This window comes from Symsagittifera roscoffensis, chromosome 3 (genome assembly GCF_963678635.1).
Source record: "Symsagittifera roscoffensis chromosome 3, txSymRosc1.1, whole genome shotgun sequence".
In the NCBI taxonomy this organism is placed as follows: domain Eukaryota; kingdom Metazoa; phylum Xenacoelomorpha; order Acoela; family Convolutidae; genus Symsagittifera; species Symsagittifera roscoffensis.
In genome coordinates, this window is record NC_087064.1 from 3,499,264 (window position 1) to 3,520,851 (window position 21,588).

The following is a 21,588-nucleotide window of genomic DNA, read 5'->3' on the forward strand; positions in this document are numbered from 1 at the left end:
TGTACAGGGAGGTGTTTGAGGGTAGCTTATACATATTTTAATAAAATGAATCAGCTGTCTATTTTTCTATTAGTAGAGCGTTATATACTGTTTAGCTAGATGGAAATTTTTCATACAGGGAGGTGTTTGAGGGTAGTTTATACATATTTTAATAAAATGAATCAGCCGTCTATTTTTCTATTAGTAGAGCGTTATATACTGTTTAGCTAGATGGAAATTTTGTACAGGGAGGTCTTTGAGGGTAGCTTATACATATTTTAATAAAATGAATCAGCCGTCTATTTTTCTATTAGTAGAGCGTTATATACTGTTTAGCTAGATGGAAGTTTTTGTACAGGGAGGTGTTTGAGGGTAGCTTATACATATTTTAATAAAATGAATCAGCCGTCTATTTTTCTATTAGTAGAGCGTTATATACTGTTTAGCTAGATAGAAATTTTTGTACAGGGAGGTGTTTGAGTGTAGCTTATACATATTTTAATAAAATGAATCAGCCGTCTATTTTTCTATTAGTAGAGCGTTATATTCTGTTTAGCTAGATGGAAATTTTTTGTACAGGGAGGTGTTTGAGGGTAGCTTATACATATTTTAATAAAATGAATCAGCCGTCTATTTTTCTATTAGTAGAGCGTTATATACTGTTTAGCTAGATGGAAATTTTTGTACAGGGAGGTGTTTGAGGGTAGCTTATACATATTTTAATAAAATGAATCAGCCGTCTATTTTTCTGTTAATAGAGCGTTATATACTGTTTAGCTAGATGGAAATTTTTCTACAGGGAGGTGTTTGAGGGTAGCTTATACATATTTTAATAAAATGAATCAGCCGTCTATTTTTCTTTTAGTAGAGCGTTATATACTGTTTAGCTATAACTTTTGTACAGGGATGGAAATTTTTGTACAGGGAGGTGTTTGAGGGTAGCTTATACATATTTTAATAAAAGGAATCAGCCGTCTATTTTGCTATTAGTAGAGTGTTATATAATGTTTAGCTAGATGGAAATTTTTGTACAGGGAGGTGTTTGAGGGTAGCTTATACATATTTTAATAAAATGAATCAGCCGTCTATTTTTCTATTAGTAGAGCGTTATATACTGTTTAGCTAAATGGAAATTTTTGTACAGGGAGGTGTTTGAGGGTAGCTTATACATATTTTAATAAAATGAATCAGCCGTCTATTTTTCTATTAGTAGAGCGTTATATACTGTTTAGCTAGATGGAAATTTTTCGTACAGGGAGGTGTTTGAGGGTAGCTTATACATATTTTAATAAAATGAATCAGCCGTCTTTTTTTCTATTAGTAGAGCGTTATATACTGTTTAGCTAAATGGAAATTTTTGTACAGGGAGGTGTTTGAGGGTAGCTTATACATATTTTAATAAAATGAATCAGCCGTCTATTTTTCTATTAGTAGAGCATTATATACTGTTTAGCTAGATGGAAATTTTTGTACAGGGAGGTGTTTGAGGGTAGCTTATACATATTTTAATAAAATGAATCAGCCGTCTATTTTTCTATTAGTAGAGCGTTATATACTGTTTAGCTAGATGGAAATTTTTGTACAGGGAGGTGTTTGAGGGTAGCTTATACATATTTTTTTAATAAAATGAATCAGCCGTCTATTTTTCTATTAGTAGAGCGTTAAATACTGTTTAGCTAGATGGAAATTTTTCGTACAGGGAGGTGTTTGAATTGTAATCTTTGTTCCCACATATTTTTGGGAACAAAGATTTTTGAATTGTTCCACCGAGTTAAGTGCGCCCAGGAAAAAATTTGCATTTTTCCGTTGAATTAGATAGCATCTTGGCTCTCCGAGTCCAATGGACAGAAAAACTACTCTGATTTCTGTTCGATTTTAAAGACCAGACTAGTAGCTATTAAAGGAAAGCTTCCTACTAAAGGAAAGCGAACTCCACAACCGAACAGCAAAAGTGTAAAGGTCGCGAGCAATGTGATCGCTTTCTATTTACGAAACTAAAATCTATTCTATATTTAAATGCGTGTGACACGTATCTTGCCGTGATTAAGCTATGTCGTATATTGCAATGCGTAAGAATTTTTTTTTCGATTTTGCACTTTGAACCTAGTATTTGTTCCACCGAGTTAAAAGTAAGCAGCACAAAATGGGTTGCTGTCAAAGTTTCCACAGGGGTTGCGCATTTGGTCTCCAATGAAGAATGCGCAAATCTTTTTTGGAGACAATTTTTACGATTTTTTCAAAGCTTTTCAGAAAACACAGTTTTAAAAATCATAAACAAAAACTTGAAATTCCTAACCCTATAGTTAGGTGCTGTCCGAGTACTCTCAAAAATTACGAATCTTGTCTCCGAAATTGACTCTCAAATCCTTGTAGTTTTCGAGATATGAAGTGTTTTATGATTTGTTTTAATTTTTCAAGAAATTTAGATTATAAAAAATTCAAAATATTTGAAATTTCTAATCTTGTAGATGTGTACTGTAAGGGTACTCTCAGGACTGTCAAGATATAAATCTCGCGCCAAAATGAGACTGCTCAAATGCTCTCAGTTTTTGACATATGACGTTTTTCGTGATTTAAAAAAAAAATTTCAGAAATCTTAAAGTTAAAAGTTTTTGTCAAATTTTGAAATTCCCAATTCTCTATTTGAGGGCTATCAAAATAGTATCGGGAGTCGTGAATCTCACTTCCAATTATGACTTTTCAAATATTTGCAGTTTTTAAGATCTGAGGTGTGTTGTGATTTTTTAAATAAAAATCTTAGAAAATTTGATTTTAGTTTTTTTTTCTTCAAATTTTTAAATTCCGACCCTTTAGTTTGAGGCTGTCAGAGAACTCTCAAGGGGCTGCAAATTTTGACTTCAAATATGACTACTCAAATCTTTTTAGTTTTCGAGATATGACTTTTTGTGATTTTTTTTCAAACAATTTTTAGTCTTTTAAATTAATTTTTTTTTTTAAATTTCAATTGAATTTTGCAGCCCTCTTCCTTGTAATGGGGGAGGGGGAAGGGGGATGGGACTGTATTGTAATGAGGGATGGGACTGTAATGTAATAAGGGAGGGAGTTTTTTTCAGGGGTTGCTAATCTTGCCGCCAAATAAGACTGCTCAGGACTTTATAATTTTCCAAATGTGACGTTTTTATTGTTTTTCAATTTTTTTTCGAAACTTAAATTCAATTTTTTCTCCAAATTCAAAATTTCTAACCCTGTAGTTAGGTACTGTGAGAGTGTTAGTAAATTACTACCAGGAGTTGAAAAATTAGCGTTCAAATTTGTCTGCTGAAATGCTTTTAGTTTCCAAGATGTGACGTTTTTATGTCAGTTTAAAATTTAAAAAAAAATACTTAGATATAAAAACTTAACGGTTTTTCTAAATTTGAATTTAAAAATTCATAGAAAAAAACTTAACAACATTTGAAATTACGAACCCTTCTATTGGTTAGTATCAGAGTACATTTAAAGGTTCTTGATATTCTTTTTTTTTGAAATTATGCGGTTTTTTCTTAGTTCTCAAAAATTCGAAGCAATGGAGGTGCGTTACACGCTAGTTTTATCTTAAGACTTACCAACGGAATAAAAAGTTTACCAATTGATGATCTAGTGAGCTCATTTAGTTTTTTCCAAGAAAAGTGTTAATCATAAATTATTTTTAGAATCAGAGGCGTATCTAGGATTTTCTCGATGGGGAGGGGCGGGTTTCAAAAAAATTTTGAAGGTTTTGTCGAACTTTTTTTAGGTCGACCAAAGTGAATTTCTGAGCGTTCTCAAAGCACTAAAAAGACCCTGTTTTGGTCAATTTTTCTGGGCTGCAGGCAAAATTTTGAAAAACAGGCCAAAAAGGCGTTTATAGGCACTTTTTGAAAAATTGTTTGACTCAAAAATCGCGTTTTTTTGGCGCGCACTCCCCCTCAAAATTAGTGTATATTGGCGGCGAAGGCGCCTTCAGAAAATTTCTAGGGTCCGTCGCCAAGTATGGATATCTCAAAATAGTACAAAGTGGGACCCTATTTTTTCGGCAGGGAGTCGAATCCCTAAGGGGGCGTCCCCCTCCCCCCAAATCCGCCCCTGCTTAAAATTAAAAGAAGTTGAAGGACATGTGTGTATGTATTTGTTGTTTCCCTGCGTTCAATTCTGTTCCAACTGTCTGTTGGCTAGAATTGTTTTAATTCCGATTGAAGAGTGTATGCAAAAAAGCTTAATTTTTAAGCTTGATTTTAGAGCTTCATTTTTCGAAAGAACAGGTAAGAAATGGGCTTTCTTAAGGCGCATTCCCGCTCAAAATTTGAAAATTTATATTGGCGTCAAATGTGCTCCTAAAAATTTCAAAGTACGCTTCCACCCCTAAATTCTCGCTCCTGTGTATAATGATTTTATAAAGTTGACAAAAACTGATGGATATCATTAACTATCCCCCTTTTACAAAGTGGGGGGGGGGGTTTGATACTAGGTACAAAGCTTACATGAGCTCAACCATTGAATTATTTTTATAGGGGTTCTTTTCGTTACTAGGTACCCTGGGGGGCAGAAGTTAAAGAGATCCAATTTGACTTAAATGTTTTGATTTTTATGCTAGTCGATTCGATTTTTAGTTTTAAAACTTTTATGCTAGTCGAGCTTTATGCAAGTCGATACATCGCCGCCATCATGACCAACTAGTGATAAAAAAAGTTAGTTTAGACCAGTAATTGTTGTGTAATACCTTTTGCGATTTGTGATAATCTCAGTTGTTATGTTTTAAGGGGGTTATTTTTCTAAAAAAAAACATTGAAAACACAAATGGCTTGTGCTTTTTATGGGCGTGCTATTAATGAGTGAATTGTATTTTAATATTTAGTTTTAATAGTTTTAATCTCTTATCATAAATAGTTGATATTAAGTATTAAGTTCGAATGCATATGTATTTCAAATAAAAATAAAAAAAAACATTTTTTTAACATTCAGTGCTAGTATTTCAATAGTCTGAAAACCACAGTTGAACAACAACGAAATATTTTTGGAAAATTGTTGGTAATTTTTATAATATGAGGAACGTATTTGAGGGTTGTAATTCAACTGAAAATTGACATTTAAGATAGCATGCAAGTTTCAGTTCTTTATAATAACCTGTAATTTCTTCCAGCTAATGTCTTCGTAATTTGAACAACGATCCTACTGGAGTCGCACAGACTTTCACTTAAAGTATTGTTCATGTAATTGCTAATTTGATGCCAAAGCAGAACAAGACTGCTGGTAACAGGGCAAAGCCCTGAAAGTTCCGACTGCCTTTTAAGGTCTATGGAGCAGTAATAACAAGAAAAAAATAAATTTAGAAAAAAAAATAAAACGAAAAAAGTAAATTTAAAGTTTGAGAGTTTTTGTGAAAGTCATCCCCCCACACGCCATATAAAATATAAGGCGATAGATTTCGCTCCTACTAACGTATCAGTTATTGTTCCGACTTTCAAAAAAAACGGAATGTTTATGCTTGGTGCGATTTTATTTTTCAGTCAATTTTCGTCGATCGAAATCATAGTTTTCCACAAAACTTTTCATACCCCATTGAAGATATTGGTTTCTTGAGTTCAGATTAAAGAAAATATTTTACCTCTGATTTGTTTTGTTATGTTTTGGGGGTTTTGAAATTGCCAAATTGGCCATGTTGCAGTCTAAATTATGCGCGCTTTCAAGAATTCATTCACATCGCTGAGACCTTAACGCGAATTAGTTATGCGTTGCAAATTCTCGCGCACAAAAAAATCGTTCCAAATTGAATTGAGGCTAGATAATTGGTCTTATTGGTTTCATACGACTTTTCACGCTTTGATTTCGTATAAAATTTATAGGTTTTCAATAATTTCTTTTCCCAAAAACTATTCGATATCAATTAAGGGACAGTCGGAACATTAAAGTCTTTGCCCTGGTATAGCTTCCTTCAACCAATTTGGAACAATTTTCAAGACGATTTTTAAGGATTATATCTCCACTTAAGCGTTAATAGCGCAAAATATATCGCGCGTTAATTGTCACAAATTGGCCAAAATTGCAAAATTTAAACCCCCATAATTTTGGAATAATTTTGGAAAAGATATTCACAGGTGAAATATCTTTTCAAATTTAAGCTCAAGACAACAATACTTTTTTATTGAAACGTGTCAAAAGTGGCTAGTTAAAATTTGTCTGAAGAAAAAAACCCACCCCGAGCACAAATATTCTGTTACTTTGGTCACAAATACGGATCAAAAACCAAATTTAAATAATTCAGATCATTTTTTTCATCGCGGGTATAAACATTTTTCAGTTTAATCTGCGTTTTAATTGTTTTTATATTAAAAAATCAAATCAGAAATTTTTTCATTTGAAAATGCTGATGAATTATGTGGTGTTTCCAATATAGATTCTCATTTCAATGCTTGGTTGTTTTGCGTCATTGGAAAAAGTTATTCGAAACATGAGTTATTATGATATTGTCAACGGATGCCGCAAAAATGTTCTGCAAAATTTCTAAAATTTCTTTAAAAGTGGTTAAGGATTCTTGATGAAGCGAAAAAATTGAAACATTCGTAGGCTGGAAATAAGACATCAAAAGGATAAGAAAGGAAAAAAGAAAACACTTCTACAAAAAATTTGGAAGGTAAAAACAATTTTCATAATTTAGTGAGTTTTGCCGTTCTCAAACAATCTGATTCGGTTGAATAAACAAGAAGCATATCAAAATCTGCTTGTACGACTATAATTTTTTCTACAAAAGCAAATCAGATGTTTCTTCCTATTATAATTGTGTTCCCTGTTCGAAACTTAAAACAGAATGATTTAGTTCCTGGAAACAGCCACAAACTGCCAGATATAAGCTATATGAAATTTTCCGTTGCCTTAAAAAAAATTTTACGTTTTTTTTTCAACTTCAGCCCTCTATGAAAAAAAAACAGTTTATCAATAGTTCGCTATTTTACTTAATGTATGTAGCTGGTAATTAACTGTTCCGACTTTCCTAATGAAAGTAACTGAATATTTGTGCTCGGGGTGGTTTTTTTTTCAGACAATTCGATTAATTATTTGGTCAATTTTGACAAAATTTTTTACATCATTCGAAAGGTATTGTTGTCCTGAGCTTAAGTTTGAAAAGATATTTCACCTGTGATCATTTTTTGTAATTATAGAGGTTTAAAGATTGCCATTTTGGCCAATTTGGGACAATTAACGTGCGATATATTTCGCGCTATAAACGCGTAAGGAGAGACTTGTTCCGTCATAAAATCCTTCCAAATTGGTTAAAGGAAGCTGATTTGCCATTTCGATTTGTTAATGGGAGCAAAATCTATCCTTTTGTAATTTATGTGGCGTGTGGGGTGATGTTTTTCACAAAAATCTTAATTTAAAAAAATATATATTTTATTTTATTACATTTAATTTGTTTCATGTTATTACTGCTCAATAGACCTTAAAAAGCTGTCGGAACATTCAGGGTTTTGCCCTGATACGAGCAGTCTTGTGTCAAGTTTAAGTTCAAATTTTATAATATAAGATTGTTAATGATTATCATTCTTATCATTTTTTTCTGACTAACTGTTTTTTTTTTCGTCAAGAAATCACTAAATTAGGCAAAGAAGTGCAATAATGGAGAATAGAAATGCTTTAAATAGAAACATGATTTAAGTTGACGAGTGCTGCTTGTCGTCTAGTTTAGGCTGATCAAATTTGAAATTTTTTGAAGAATACTGAGAAAACTTTCATCTTTTTTTACAAATCTGAATAGTCTCCAATATGATACAACATTTGACATCTTGCAAGCTTTTCTTGAAGTTGCCAAATTTGCTGCAAAAAAATCCGACTATTCGGAGCAGTGAAACTTTAGAAGCTTTTCAAATGGGTAAAAGCTAAAGGACACATTGTCGGGCCAACATAAGAGTAAATGTCCTTCCTAGGGTCCCCAGTAACGTCCATTTGTTTTGATTCCCAGCCTGTCAAGTGCAAAACAAGACCGCACCGCATATACTCCTCCCAAACTTCAGCATCGTTGTTTGTGTCGAAAAAATTGGTAGCTGCTTTCCATCGTTGCATGAACGTAAATACAAAAGAGGGCAAAATGGTGAGTGTCGGACTTGAATAGGGCAAAGTCAACAATCGCGGACGACTAGATGTTATTAGAGTTCTTAAGTTGGCAAACTTTACTGTAAGGTATGCTTGCAAAAAAGAGACACAACACTGAGTTATGACTGGAGTGTATAACTCATAGAGTAATTTCGGATAGGGTACACCGTCTGCTCGTCACGCTATCTTATTTTCGGCCGGATAGATTCGTGCAACTTCTTAGTCTAATACCGATCCTAATCTTACTCTTATACTATCTAGTCTCAGGTTGTTTAACTAGTCTCTGCTAGGCTCAATAGATCTAGGGTATACTGGTTTTTTGCGGCTGCTGAAGTTCCTTTGGAGAGGCAACTAATTTCTAAGTTAAATTCAAATCTCTCTGGTGCTGAAATTACAAGTAATTTCAGCACTTACAAATAAGTGGGTTGTTAGTTAGATGGATCATGATTGGTTAATATTAAACACTTTACAGTGGTAAAGTATCTAATTTATCCAATCATAAAATGTAGTTTAGATCAGGTTCCACCCATCCGGGTTTTACAGAGTTTTTTAGAATAGTCTTTCTGCAATTCAAAGGATGGATGATGGAAGTTGGTATTTGGCGAACATCATATTTCTTCTGGGTTCTCTTGTTAGAGAAGTTCCAGGTTCAATCGCTGTGTCTTCTCATGACAACGACTGGGTTTTCGCAACAAACTCAAATCTGATTTCAGAATGGTTGGCTATGACAGGTTTTTCTGTTCCATGTAGAGAACTTCTTTTGGGTTGACCTTGTCTGGGAATGGCGTGGAGATTGTGCGTGGAGGAGATGCCTGGTTACTCGGATCTGTACGTATACTTGAACATCGAGGTGGTCATTGTTCTAGTTCAATGAAGTCCTTTTCTGCGAAGTCAAGTCGTACTCTAAATCCTTTGAGTTGTGATTGTGGGCGGCATATTGATTGTGGTTGGCCATTCTTTTTCGAGTGTAGTGGGGTCATTTTGTCTTTGGATGTTCGTCTTTGGTGTTGTATGCTGATCTATATACTGCAAGGTGTAATTTACATTTTATAAAATTTTTATTAGTTTGGTGTTTTAATTATGGTTTTGGTTAGTTGTTTTCACAAAAGCTTTTTGTTTTAGTTCGGTTATTTTGAAGAGTTACTCACCCTTGAGTACCTCTTATTAAAAATAGGAGTGTGGTCACAAAGCGTGGATGTAGCGCGGTGGGTTAGTCCGGCTATAGAGCATGCTCAGGACGTCCTCTCTGGTGGGTTAGGCCAGGAGTGGGAGTATGATTTCGTGCGGTTTCTGTGAGAGGTCCTGTTATGTGATAACTTTTTATGTTGGGTTTATTGTGGTTTTTCTTATGTTTCGTTGGTTGTGTCCTTCTTTCAAAAATCAAATTGTTTTTGGTATGGGTTTGTCTTTCGACTTTTTTGTGTTTTATTATTTCTTTCTTAGACTTTATAATAGTCTTCAAAAGAATAAATTATCCAGTTTTAAACTGGGTTAATCCGGTTTGGGTACCGTTGGTTTCCTTTTCTTAGTCATGCTGTTATTCTATGTGTTGTGGTGTTTAGTAAGCTGCGTTGGTTAGTTTTGTTTAGTATATAATTCCTTTCCAACCGGGTTAAAGGAAAGTTTGAAACTTGTTATCGTGTGTTAGAGTTGTTGAGTGTGAAAGCTTGAAACTGAAATTCATTATTTAAACAATTCTTCGTGGGCGAGCTGTGCGAGTTTGGATAGAATTCTTGTGCGAGTGAATGGAAATATCAAAAGGTTAGTACTGCATTTTCGTCTTATCAATTTACTACATAGAATTTCAATTTTACTGCTAGTTTTGGGGAAAAAATAAGTTACAAATTTTCATCATTATTAGAATTACTGCTTTTAGGGAAATAATTTATAAATTAATTTACTACATTGGTTTGATTTTTATTGAATTTATCTAGTGCAAAATATTAATAGAGTTTTAAATGAAGAAGTTTTCTATTTTTTATTTTTCTTTTGTGTAATTTGTAGGTGATCGTGGGATGAAGACTAAGAATCTAAATGAGACATGGATAAAGAATGGTTAGTTTTTTAATTTGAATTTATTAGTTAAGAATATGTATAAATTATACTTACCTGTTAGTCGTCGGGGAAAAAACCGTGGGGGAAGATGTCGTGTATTATGTCGGAATTAGTTAGTAATTTTGCTAGTATGCGAATGATGTTTTTAGTTTGAAGCAGTGGCCAAAGCAATTGAAGTGCTTTAATGGTTTTTAGTTCTTCAGAGCCAACTGCAAAATCATAAGGTGTGTTTTGGATGAGATTATATAATTTGTGATTGTATTTAGTGTTGTGGATGAATTCTAATATTGGGATTTCTATAGGTTGAATAAATTCATGTGGGATAAGGAAGGGTCTGGATTCTTCTGCGTTGAAGGTCTTCGTGATGGAACAAAAATTATACATTTGGGTTATGGGATCATAATTGCGAAGAATACCGTGAAGGTTAGTATCTTTGATGCAATATGTGAAGTTAAGAAAAAATGGTGAAGTGTTTCTAATTCAGCGAGTGACATTTCTTGAAAAATGCGGCTAATTGTGTAGTCTAATTTCATATCTAGGTGAATATCATAGTGGGTTTATTGTGGTTTTTCTTATGTTTCGTTGGTTGTGTCCTTCTTTCAAAAATCAAATTGTTTTTGGTATGGGTTTGTCTTTCGACTTTTTTGTGTTTTATTATTTCTTTCTTAGACTTTATAATAGTCTTCAAAAGAATAATTTATCCAGTTTTAAACTGGGTTAATCCGGTTTGGGTACCGTTGGTTTCCTTTTCTTAGTCATGCTGTTATTCTATGATTTGTGGTGTTTAGTAAGCTGCGTTGGTTAGTTTTGTTTAGTATATGATTCCTTTCCAACCGGGTTAAAGGAAAGTTTGAAACATGTTATTATATGTTAGAGTTGTTGAGTGTGAAAACTTGAAACTGAAATTCATTATTTTAAACAATTCTTCGTGGGCGAGCTGTGCGAGTGTGGATAGAATTTCTGTGCGAATGAATGAAAATATCAAAAGGTTAGTACTGCAATTGCATTTTATTAATTTACTGCATAGAATTTGGAAATTTACTGCTAGTTATGGGGGAATTTTAAGATACAAATTTTCATTATAATTAGATTTACTGCTTTTTGGGGGAAAATTTTATAAATTAATTTACTGCATTGGTATTATATTTATTTAATTGTTGGTGCAAAAGTTTAATAGAGTCTTAAACAGTTTTGAAGAAGTTTGCTATTTTTTATTTTTCTTTTGTTTTTGTGTATTTATCTTTGATTAATATTTTACTGTTTAGGATGTTAATTGTTGGTATATACTTTGAAATAAATGGTATTCCAATGATATTATATTTAATATCAGTGATATGGAATATTTGTTTAAATGGCTTGTTTAGAATTTTACTTTGTTCCATTGTTCTGGTGGGGAGGAGAAATAATTGGATTTTTCCGTAGTTTATCAATGTTGATCCTTGTGCTGTTGCTAGTTTACTGGAGGTTTCAAGAGGTGTTAGCTTTGGATGTAAAGTTTTTATTTCATTCCATGTGGGAATGTTTATTATGTTTGATTCTGCTCCTGAATCAATTAAAAAATCTATTTCAAGGTCTGGTGGTTGAAATTCTTTATTTCTTGGGCTTTCTAAGAGAAATGGTATTGTCCAAATTTTTTCTTTGGGTTGTTCTTTTTGTATATTTTGGTAGATATGGTTTGTATTCAAGCATTTTGTTTTGACATTTTGATTGGGTTGTTCTGTAGTATTTTTTGCATTTGTTTCTTGCGTTGTTGGTGTGGAATTTATGGGTGTAGTGTAATGATTTTGAAGAAATTCTGATTGATTTTCATATATATGTGATGGAAAGGGTTGTTCATATATGACAGATTCATAGTCATTTTCGACTTTTATCATATTGATAGAACGAGTGTTTTCAGTATCACTTTCTGAATCTGATGATGTACAGTTTATTTGATTGAGTTGTAACGCATCAGTTACTGTGTCATCAATACCTGGAGGGTCTGATGTAGTTTCTGGGTTAGATTGTACTTGATTGATTTGCCTTTGATGTTTAGGTGTATTACTTCTGTGGCGATTATTAGAATTATTATAGTTATTATTATTCCTATGTGGTGATTGGGAATAATTTCTATAACGATTATTATAACTTGGGTGTCGATTTTGTGAATTATTTCGCGATCTGTTTTGGTAATTATTGTTTGGTCTGTTATAGTTTGATCTATTATATGAGTTATTTCTTGATCGATTGTTCGGGTAATTCTGGTTTCGGTTGTTTGAATAACTTCTATTTCTATTATAGGAGTAGTTTCTATTCCTATTGTATGATGAATTTCGTGACTGGTTGTTTGGATAGTAGTTATTTCTTGATTGGGAATTAGATCTAGAAACAAATCGTTGTGTATTTGAATTTGATCTGGAGTAGTTATTTCTACTATTTGGTCTATTGTAGTGATTTTGTGATGAATTATACGTGTTTCTTCGTTCTGGTGATCTTCCTCTATAACTTGAGTTATATGGGGATTGATTTCTTGTATAGCTTGTATTGTTCGGGAGTGGTTTTCCTGAACTGTTGTTGCTGTGAACTGTTTTGTTCGGTAAATTTTGATCTTTTTTCATGTATTGATAGAATGATTTATTTGGTTCTTTGTATTTTTGGGGTTTATTTTGACTATCTTGCTGTTTTTGTCTACATTCGGAAATACTATGTCCGTATCGTCGGCAATAATTACACCATTTTTTGAAAGATGGTTTGCCTTTAAAGTTCGGGTTCTTTTCGTAAATATTGAGTATTTCAGTGATTTTTTCAACGAGGTCTGTTTCTGATTCCTGTATATTATTAATATTAGTGGGAGTCTTTTCAATTTTGTTAACGTATTGTAATTTCAGATTTTCCGTTTCTTCTAGTTTCATCGTGATTTCTGCTTGTTCTAGTTTGTCTACTAGTTTTCTAAAATCTAAATCGGGTTCTCGAATTGAAGAAGGATGTGATGCTCTCTTTTTTATTGCTATTTTCCTTAATTGTGGTGTTAAGGTCATCATTAAGATTTCTGTCATCTTTGTATTTTTATAGTCATGTGTATTTAGTGAGTATGCTTTTCGAACTAGTGTTTCGATTCGTACTGCTATTTGCTTGATGGTTTCGTTTGGTAATCTGCGAATTTCATTACATAAAACTCTTTGTTGTTGTTTGTTTCTTTCGGAGTCAAACATTTTTGAAAATTCTTGTGTAACTCTTTTCCAGTTTGATTTTATTTCTAGAGGTAGTACTGAAAACCATTTTTGGGCTGCGCCATCTAAGGTTGTTTGTATCAACGCTGTGCGTCGATGTATCCAGTTTTGATGTAGTGGCGTATTAATTGGTTCAGGTCCTATATTTAAAATCAAATTTGCTGTTACTGCATTTAAGTAATCTTCTACAGAGTATTCAGGGTCTGTTCCTGTGAAAACCATTAAAGGTTTGTTTGATGTTATTGATGATCCACCCATAAGGTATGGATTCATTGTCATTTGTAATGATTCTGCTGCATTTGGCATTTGAGAAAAATTTGAAAGTTGGTTTCTTGTTATTTCATGTTGTTGGAGATAATATGGTAGTGGTATTTCATTTTGCATTTGTGATGGTTGATAGGAGTGTGCAGTCATTGGATTTTGTTGTTGAATTGGTTGAAAAGATTGCGTATTAATTAGATTTTGTTGTTGAATTGGTTGTTGATGTTGTGCATTTATTGGTTGTGGAGAAAAATTTCTATGATTTGTACGTGTTCTCTGTATTCCTTGTCTACGATATTCTTGAGTATTTTGTGCAAATATATCTGGCTGTAAAAAATCATCATCTGAGGATAAATAATCCATTTGATAAGATGTTTGTTTTTTATTTTTATTTTGTTGAAAAAATGGGTAATTTTCACTGCGATCCTGTGGAGGATTTGGTTGAAAATTTTTGGAATTATATTGGGCCGTTGGGTTATCCCAGTTTCGAGGTTTTGTATATTGATTAAAATTCCTTTGTGGTTGATAATTTGTTTTTGACGGATGTGTATAATTATAATTATGGTCTGCAAAGTTGTTTCTAGTGAATGTTTTGCGTGTTTTTGATGGTATTGTCATGGGTCTGTATGTTTGGTAATCCATTTGTGAATATTTAGGGGCAACCGAAGGTTTAACGGTTGATTGTAAGGTTACCTGTGTTTGTGAAGGATTTTTATTTCTTGGTGTTGTTAAATTTGGGCGTATTGGTGAAAGACTTTGTTGTGTAGTTGTTGTGTGTACAATTTCTTCATTTATGAAGTGTGATGGTGTCTGGATATCTTGTTGAGTAAGATTCCTAGTTCCATTGAGGTTTTCGTTGTGTATGACTGTAGAGTTTAAACTATTATTTTGTGTATCGGGTAAAAATGTATTATAGTTTAATGGTGTTGCATCAATTGTTAATGGTATTACTCTTACATAATCTCTTATGTAAGATATTGTACCTATTGCTTGACTTGAGATTGATTGTGGAAAGCTTATAAATGCGGGATGAGACCATTCGGGGTCCCAAACATAATCTGATTGTTCTGTGATAGCGGTATCATCGTTCGAATTTTGGGGTCTAAAATTTTTTCTTGCTTGTGCAATTAAATCAATATTATGTGTGAAATAATCTATTATGAACCATGCCAAAATTTTTTGTAGATCGTGTTTGGTATGTTGTGAAACGTCGTCTTTCGTGAAATTTTCTTTAATGATGTTTAAATAACTAGAGAGTAGTGTGATTTCATGTCGCACTCTTAAATGTTTAGATGTTTCTGTCGGTGAGACATTTGTTAATGGGAGTTCATTTTCTAATATCGAAATATAACTATATATTATTGCGAAAACTTCATTGGTGAAAATGGAGTTTGCTCTTTGTGAGTTATGGTATTGGATGCTTTTTATATATTCTGAAAAAACTTTTGAAAATTCTAAATCAAGATCGTCTGTTTGTATGGTATATGTTCTATTATTATGGTTTGGTGAGGTGAATTCTATAGAGTAGATTCCATACTGTTGTGTTATGTTGCATATATCTTTTAGATAGTGATCTATGATTTGTCTTTTGATTTTTACATCGGGGAACTCTGTTTTACATGGACTGATTCCGGGTTCAAATAAATTTACGAGTAAATTTTGACAAAATATGTGTTGTCCTCTATCAGTATCTGCGTCTACTATAAAGGGAAAGATTTCATCATCATCTGGAGTTTCGTCACCTGGGGTGTGCGTTGAGCTCATTTTTTCGTTCGATGACTGTTAATATGTAATTATTAATGTGTCGAATTGGTTGATTCCAATTGTATAGATGTACTGGTTTGTGTTTGTACTGCTTTTTTATTCTTCTTTTTCCTCTTTGTGATGAATTTGAAGTTGTTTCTGAGTCAGAGAAATATAATTGATCGTGAAGTGGGTAATTTTTATCTATTGATTCTTTTAGTTTGTAAAGTTCGTCTAAACTGTTGGTTTCTGATTCTGAAAATGCGTTTCGATTTTTTGAAAATCTTTTTCGTGTTATTTGTCTTTGTTTAGTTATTATTTTCCTCTTTAGTGTTTGTCGTTTTGTTCGAATGTATCCAACTGTTTGTGTATGAGGTGTGATTACAAGGTCGTATTTTTTGTTATCTATTTCACAATTGTGTAAAATGATTGTTTGTTTATTTCCTAGGTTTTTAAATGACATAAGGTTTAGAATGACGGATGCAAAAGGTTGTTAAATGATTTCTATTTTCCTAAACTGTTAGTTCTTACGATTTTTTGGTTAGCTTAACCTGGGTCTATTTGTTCAGGGTTGGAGAGAAAAGTATATCGATTCCGAAGAATGATTTTTACTTTCTCGTGACTAGTATAAGCTAAGGTGTTAACTTACTTAATCTTACTTAGGGGTAGTGATTGTGTTCAAGGGTTGGAGAATAGTAAATCAATCCACAAGGTTCAGGTATAATTAGAACGCGAGTAGTTCGTTAGGTACTATTTTAAACTTACTAAGTCTAAGATTTATCCTGGGTCTGGTAAGAGGGGGGGTCAAGTGAAGGATGAATAACCGAAGTTCTTCACTGTTTATCCTAATTTGAATGATTAGTTTTGTTTAAAAATTTCTATTAGTCTTGGGTCTTTAGAAAGGGTTGGGTAGTGAATCGACGTTTGAGGTCGTTAGACACTAATTAAGTGGGTGGGGGAGAACAAAATTGTTCTGTTTGATCCAAGGATAAGCCTTGATGATCAAATTTAAAATTTAATTAAGTAGAAAATGATGTAAGATCCAAGGATAAGCCTTGATGATCTGGTTTTAAAATTAAGTGACTTTAAATTTTAATAAAGTTTTAAATTTGTGTAAAGGAAAGATTTAGTGTTTTGATGATATTAGTAAGTTGATGATTGCTGTTATGTTTTAGGTGATGAAGCTGGAACAACAGGATGATTTATGATTACTAACCATTTATTGTCATGCTACTAATTTTTATTTTTATTTTCCAATAAATATTTTTCAAACATGTTTTGTATATTACTGCAGAGTTTTAGAAAAACGATCTTAGATCTTTTTATCAATCGTTATTGTATAATATTAATTTTGTTTAGCGCCTGAAATGATTTTGAAGAGTAACTTCAAGGTTTTATGTTTGCAAATGGAAATCTAAATTCATTGCAAGTAGTATTCGAAATATAAAAGTTTGTTCTGGCTTTTGCCGAACTATCATATAACTATACGGCAAGTTTCTACTTTGTCGTATGTCGTCTTTGGTTCGATGTCTTCTTCCAATTCCGGGTAGTTCTATTATGGTTCGGAATATTGGCTCTGATCTATTGAGTCGGAGAGACATTTCAATTAAATTATTGTCGTATAACATTTTGTAAATGTTTTTGTCTAATTTCTAATCTATTTTTGGTTAATTCTAATCTAGTAAGGTCTTGTTCGAGACTTATGGTCGCACCAGATGAGTTATGACTGGAGTGTATAACTCATAGAGTAATTTCGGATAGGGTACACCGTCTGCTCGTCACGCTATCTTATTTTCGGCCGGATAGATTCGTGCAACTTCTTAGTCTAATACCGATCCTAATCTTACTCTTATACTATCTAGTCTCAGGTTGTTTAAGTAGTCTCTGCTAGGCTCAATAGATCTAGGGTATACTGGTTTATTGCGGCTGCTGAAGTGCTCGGGAGAGTCCAACTAATTTCTAAGTTAAATTCAAATCTCTCTGGTGCTGAAATTACAAGTAACTTCAGCACTTACAAATAAGTGGGTTGTTAGTTAGATGGATCATGATTGGTTAATATTAAATACTTTACATTGGTAAAACATTTAATTTATCCAATCTTAAAATATAGTTTAGATCAGGTTCCAACACACTGTCTTGCGGATTTTTTGTTTTCTTGCTGCTTTTTTCGGTTATTTATTTTTCTAAGCTGCTTTTAGTTTGATCATGTTGCTATCACCAAATCAGAAGCGGATCTCGGTACTTTTTTCAAAGTCGTCATCGACTTTTCGTTCTTTTAGGTCGACCAAAATGAAATTCCGACCACATCAAAAAGCAATAAAAATACCCTAAATTGTTCCAAAAACATGTCTGACCACTGTTTGCCATTTCTTAGCCTTTTTGTGAATAGTTTGGATTGAAAAAAACTGTCTCCCCCTCAAAGTAAAGTGATATTGGCCGCAAAAGCATCATTAGAATGACTCAGTCAAATCTTTAGGCCAGTCACTCCCGTCATCTTAAATCCACTACTTAACTTAATTTGATTCCAAATGACAACACTTGAAAGTCTGCTTCAGATTTCATCCGCGATTGTCGAGTTTTTTCACCTGGTGTAGTTATGAGCCGCGTCGTTTGGATCTCGTTTCAGCAATCGGTTCGCAGCTCTTCTCATTCCAACCGGTCCAATGTGAAACCAGCCCAAATTGGGTCTATATATTTGCTTCACTTCTTCCAAATAAAGTTGCAAGAAAGGGTTTCCGGCTTCAAATTGCATCACTCCGTTGCTGATCAGATCATCGAACTGGTCCATAGCCAGTTTGCAGTCGTTTGTTGGCTTAGCATAACCTGGGAAAATAAAAAAGCCAACATAATTCACATTTGACAGAATGTTCCGAGCAGAAAAAAATCCTCATGTCAGAACGACCAAATACCCGAACATTATGGAAGCAGAAAGTATAATTCAGTGTTCTAAAATTTGAAGAAAAAAAGGAAAATCTGTCAGTTTTTGGACTGTTTGAAGCACATTTATTGGTTGAATGTTTTCAAATTTTTATGTTTTTTTTTAAAACCTTTTTCCCTTTGTAATAGTTTCTTTTATTGATTGGAAGATCACTTGGTGGAAATAATTTTGTCACTGTAATTTAAGATGAATCAATTTTTAAGAAATGGAAACTGGAATGGTGATTTTTTTTAAAAAAAAGCTGACCTTCTAGGCCGATGCTATTTTTGATCTTTCTCAAATCGGTCCTGACTATTGTATCAAAGTCGAGATAGAAGCCACCAAATTTATACAGCAACACTACTCGCATAATGTCGCTAATATGCACTAATGTATTTTGGTTGTCGTAGTTCAACTGTGACGAAAATCCTTCCAAAATTGTACCCATCAATAACTTGTCGAAATTTATTGTGTAAAATTTTACTCTGTGAGGGTAAAATTTAAAGACTAAGTCTCGTAGTTGGGGTTCCGAGAAATTCAAATATGATGACGTCATTATGACGTGAACTGAAAGTTTGGAAAACCGAATAGCCGACTCAACTGAGCAAACCCATCTTCCAGGAATAGTTGACTTGTTGTAAGATTCGATATAAAATATCTGCTTGTTTTTAGTTGACGATGTTGGTACAAAATGCGGTAGTTTGATAACGTCGCCAAAAACATGTGGCAATTTTCTCGAAAATATGTTTATTTCAAAGACACCTAAAACACAAAAGGGTAAAAACTAACATCATCTTCCCTTAATATACTAGTAGGATCCCCTAACATACTGATAATAGTTCAAAATTTTGAAGAGAAGATAGGATTTTTAGATCTATTTAACTAGCCTTCCATTTTTGAACGGAATTAATTATAGCGTCTCAAAAATGCTGATTTTTTGAGCTCAAATTTGAAAAAATGAAAATGCTTCTCCTGCGATAGTTTGTGTTAACGTAAGGTTGGTTTCAAAATAGCCAATTTGGCGAAATTGGGACTGATAACGCGTGGTGGCTATTCTCATGGGCGAAAGACCGAATCGTCGAAAGACTCATGGGCGAAGGACCGAAAACATAAACAGCTGAAGGTCGACTATTAAAATGAATCAATTGCCGCTCATCAAAAAGAAATTAAGTGAAGCAATGTTTTACTTCTTTTATAATGAATTCCTTGAGTATAAAGCTTGTTTCAAGTTGCCGGCGGTCAGTGAAAACTTGAAAATTTTGCATATTTCTGCAGTTTTTATATTCGGCCTATAATATTATTAAGTTACTGGAAATGTTTACTTTTTTGAAATTTCCAATTTTTGAAACACTGAACTGTGATTGGCGGATTTTTTTGCCCATTTGGTTTTTCGCCTATGTGGGATTCCACCTTTACGTGCAATATATTTTGTTCTATACATAAACATCTAAGCGACAATATATCCCGGCTTCGAAATTGTTCTTAGTTGATATTTGAAGTATGCTAATTCAAATTTTAAATTGTTTCTAGACGCAAATTACATACTTTTGTAATTAGCGCAGCGTGCAGGGGGTTATTTTCAGCAAATTTTGACAAAAAGGCCATTTTGTCAATTTTCTTGAAATTTTAACAGTTGTTATAGTTCTCAAAAAAGTCCTTATATGTGGGATTCCACCTTTACGTGCAAAATATTTTGTTCTATACATAAACATCTAAGCGACAATATATTCTGGCTTCGAAGTTGTTCTTAGTTGATATTTGAAGTCTGCTAATTCAAATTTTAAATTGTTTCTAGACGCAAATTACATACTTTTGTAATTAGCGCAGCGTGCAGGGGGTTATTTTTAGCAAATTTTGACAAAAAGTCCATTTTGTCAATTTTCTTGAAATTTTAACAGTTGTTATAGTCCTCAAAAAAATCCTTGTTCTTTATATCATAATGAGAAGGGACCGACTTTTTACCAGATCGATGAACAAATTTGATTAAAAAAAATGTAATGACACTGTTTAGTCTGATTAAATACAATGGTTTCACAGTTTCTCAGCAACGTTTTGTTTGTTCTGACCGCTTCCTTTTCGACTCTTAAACTAATTTAAATTTAGCTTAATTGAGCTATTGCATTTCCGTCTGGTAAAAAATTGGTCTGGTATAAATTGGGTCCGGTTAAGACTTAGCCCCATAATGAGAAAATAGAACACACACTGCTTTGTTCTGATGCAAACAGTCCTATTTTGAATTCAAATTGACTAGCTTTGCGTGTAAACTTATCGATAACTCATTTTTGAACCCAGTGAACATCCTGCCCTAAACCAATTCAGCTAACTGGGTCTCAAAAAAATGATCTGAACTTGATTTTTAGATTATTATACAAGCAAAAATCAGAAACCCGTTATTTTTATTTGACAAACGCCCAGGATCAAAACAACATAATGCAATAATAAGTATGATATAACTTTTTGCATTAGAGGGTGTGACTAATTCATTTTTTCAAATTTTTATTACAAAATAATTTCTCTTACATTCTAAGTTGAAAACATTGTTTTTTTATCCAATATTTCATCATGCATTTGATGTTCTCAAAAAGTTGAAAATGGTTTTTGCATCAAATTTTTTTGCTTTAGCAGTAAAAAAGAAAAAAATAGTTATTGAAGTATAGTTTGGTGCTCTCTATCGTTTCATTGCTTTATATATACTTAAGAAATCAGCACAGCTCGATTTATTTAAAACCAGCTAGTGATGTTGATGAGTGATAATTTCATAGATTTATTTTCGTGAAGTTTGGGGAGCTCAGAACAGACAGATTGCATCAAAGTTGTCTTCAAAATTGTTCCAAATTGGTTGAAAGAAACTTATTTGCCGTAATTGATTTGTTACTAGGAGCAAAATTTATTAACTTTTACTAAATATGTGGCGTGGGTTGGGTGTGATTTTAACAAAAAATCTCAAATTAAAGAAAAAAAAATCATTTTATTTTTTTATATTTAATGTTTTCATGTTATTACTGCTCCATAGACCTTAACAGCCAGTCAAGTTAATCATGGCTTCGCCCTGTTACGAGCAATCTTGATCAATTTTAAAACCACGCCTTAAATTGCAAAACTAACAATTTTATAGTGAAAAATTGTTGTTCCGACGAGTGCGGAATATCTATGCTATGTGTGTTTTTTTTTATTCAGTCAGTTTTCGACTTCCTAACTGAGCGTTTTCGACTGTTTTTTATACCATCTAGAAAATATTGTTTTCTTGAGTTCAAATTCAAAAGGATATTTTACCGGTGATCCTTTTTTGTAGAGTTGCGGGTATTTGAAAATTGCTAATTTGGCCAATTCGAGACAATTAACGCGCGACATATTGCG

The 21,588-nt window shown here is 33.0% G+C and overlaps 2 protein-coding genes across 2 annotated transcripts in view; one reads left to right on the top strand and one right to left on the bottom strand.

The window, feature by feature from the left end:
- Positions 1-21,588, top strand: part of LOC134841161 (protocadherin Fat 4-like) — a 112,575-nt gene that overhangs the window by 83,791 nt on the left and 7,196 nt on the right. The gene's annotated exons all lie outside the window — the stretch shown is intronic.
- On the bottom strand, positions 7,807-18,679 carry LOC134842372 (uncharacterized). The gene is made up of 3 exons (XM_063858680.1): positions 18,499-18,679; positions 17,900-18,137; positions 7,807-8,056 (listed from the first exon to the last, which is right to left on the bottom strand). Exons 1-3 carry the CDS (start codon positions 18,677-18,679, stop codon positions 7,807-7,809), a joined length of 669 nt encoding a protein of 222 aa, XP_063714750.1.

What these genes read in the sequence shown, in the direction of transcription:
- LOC134842372 (XM_063858680.1), bottom strand. Translation starts at nt 18,679, where the DNA reads ATGGGTACAATTTTGGAAGGATTTTCGTCACAGTTGAACTACGACAAC. An exon ending in AAATAGCATCGGCCTAGAAG is followed by an intron (nt 18,138 to 18,498) that starts GTCAGCTTTTTT and finishes TTATTTTCCCAG; the next exon opens with GTTATGCTAAGCCAACAAAC. An exon ending in GCGGCTCATAACTACACCAG is followed by an intron (nt 8,057 to 17,899) that starts GTGAAAAAACTC and finishes GCCCTATTCAAG; the next exon opens with TCCGACACTCACCATTTTGC.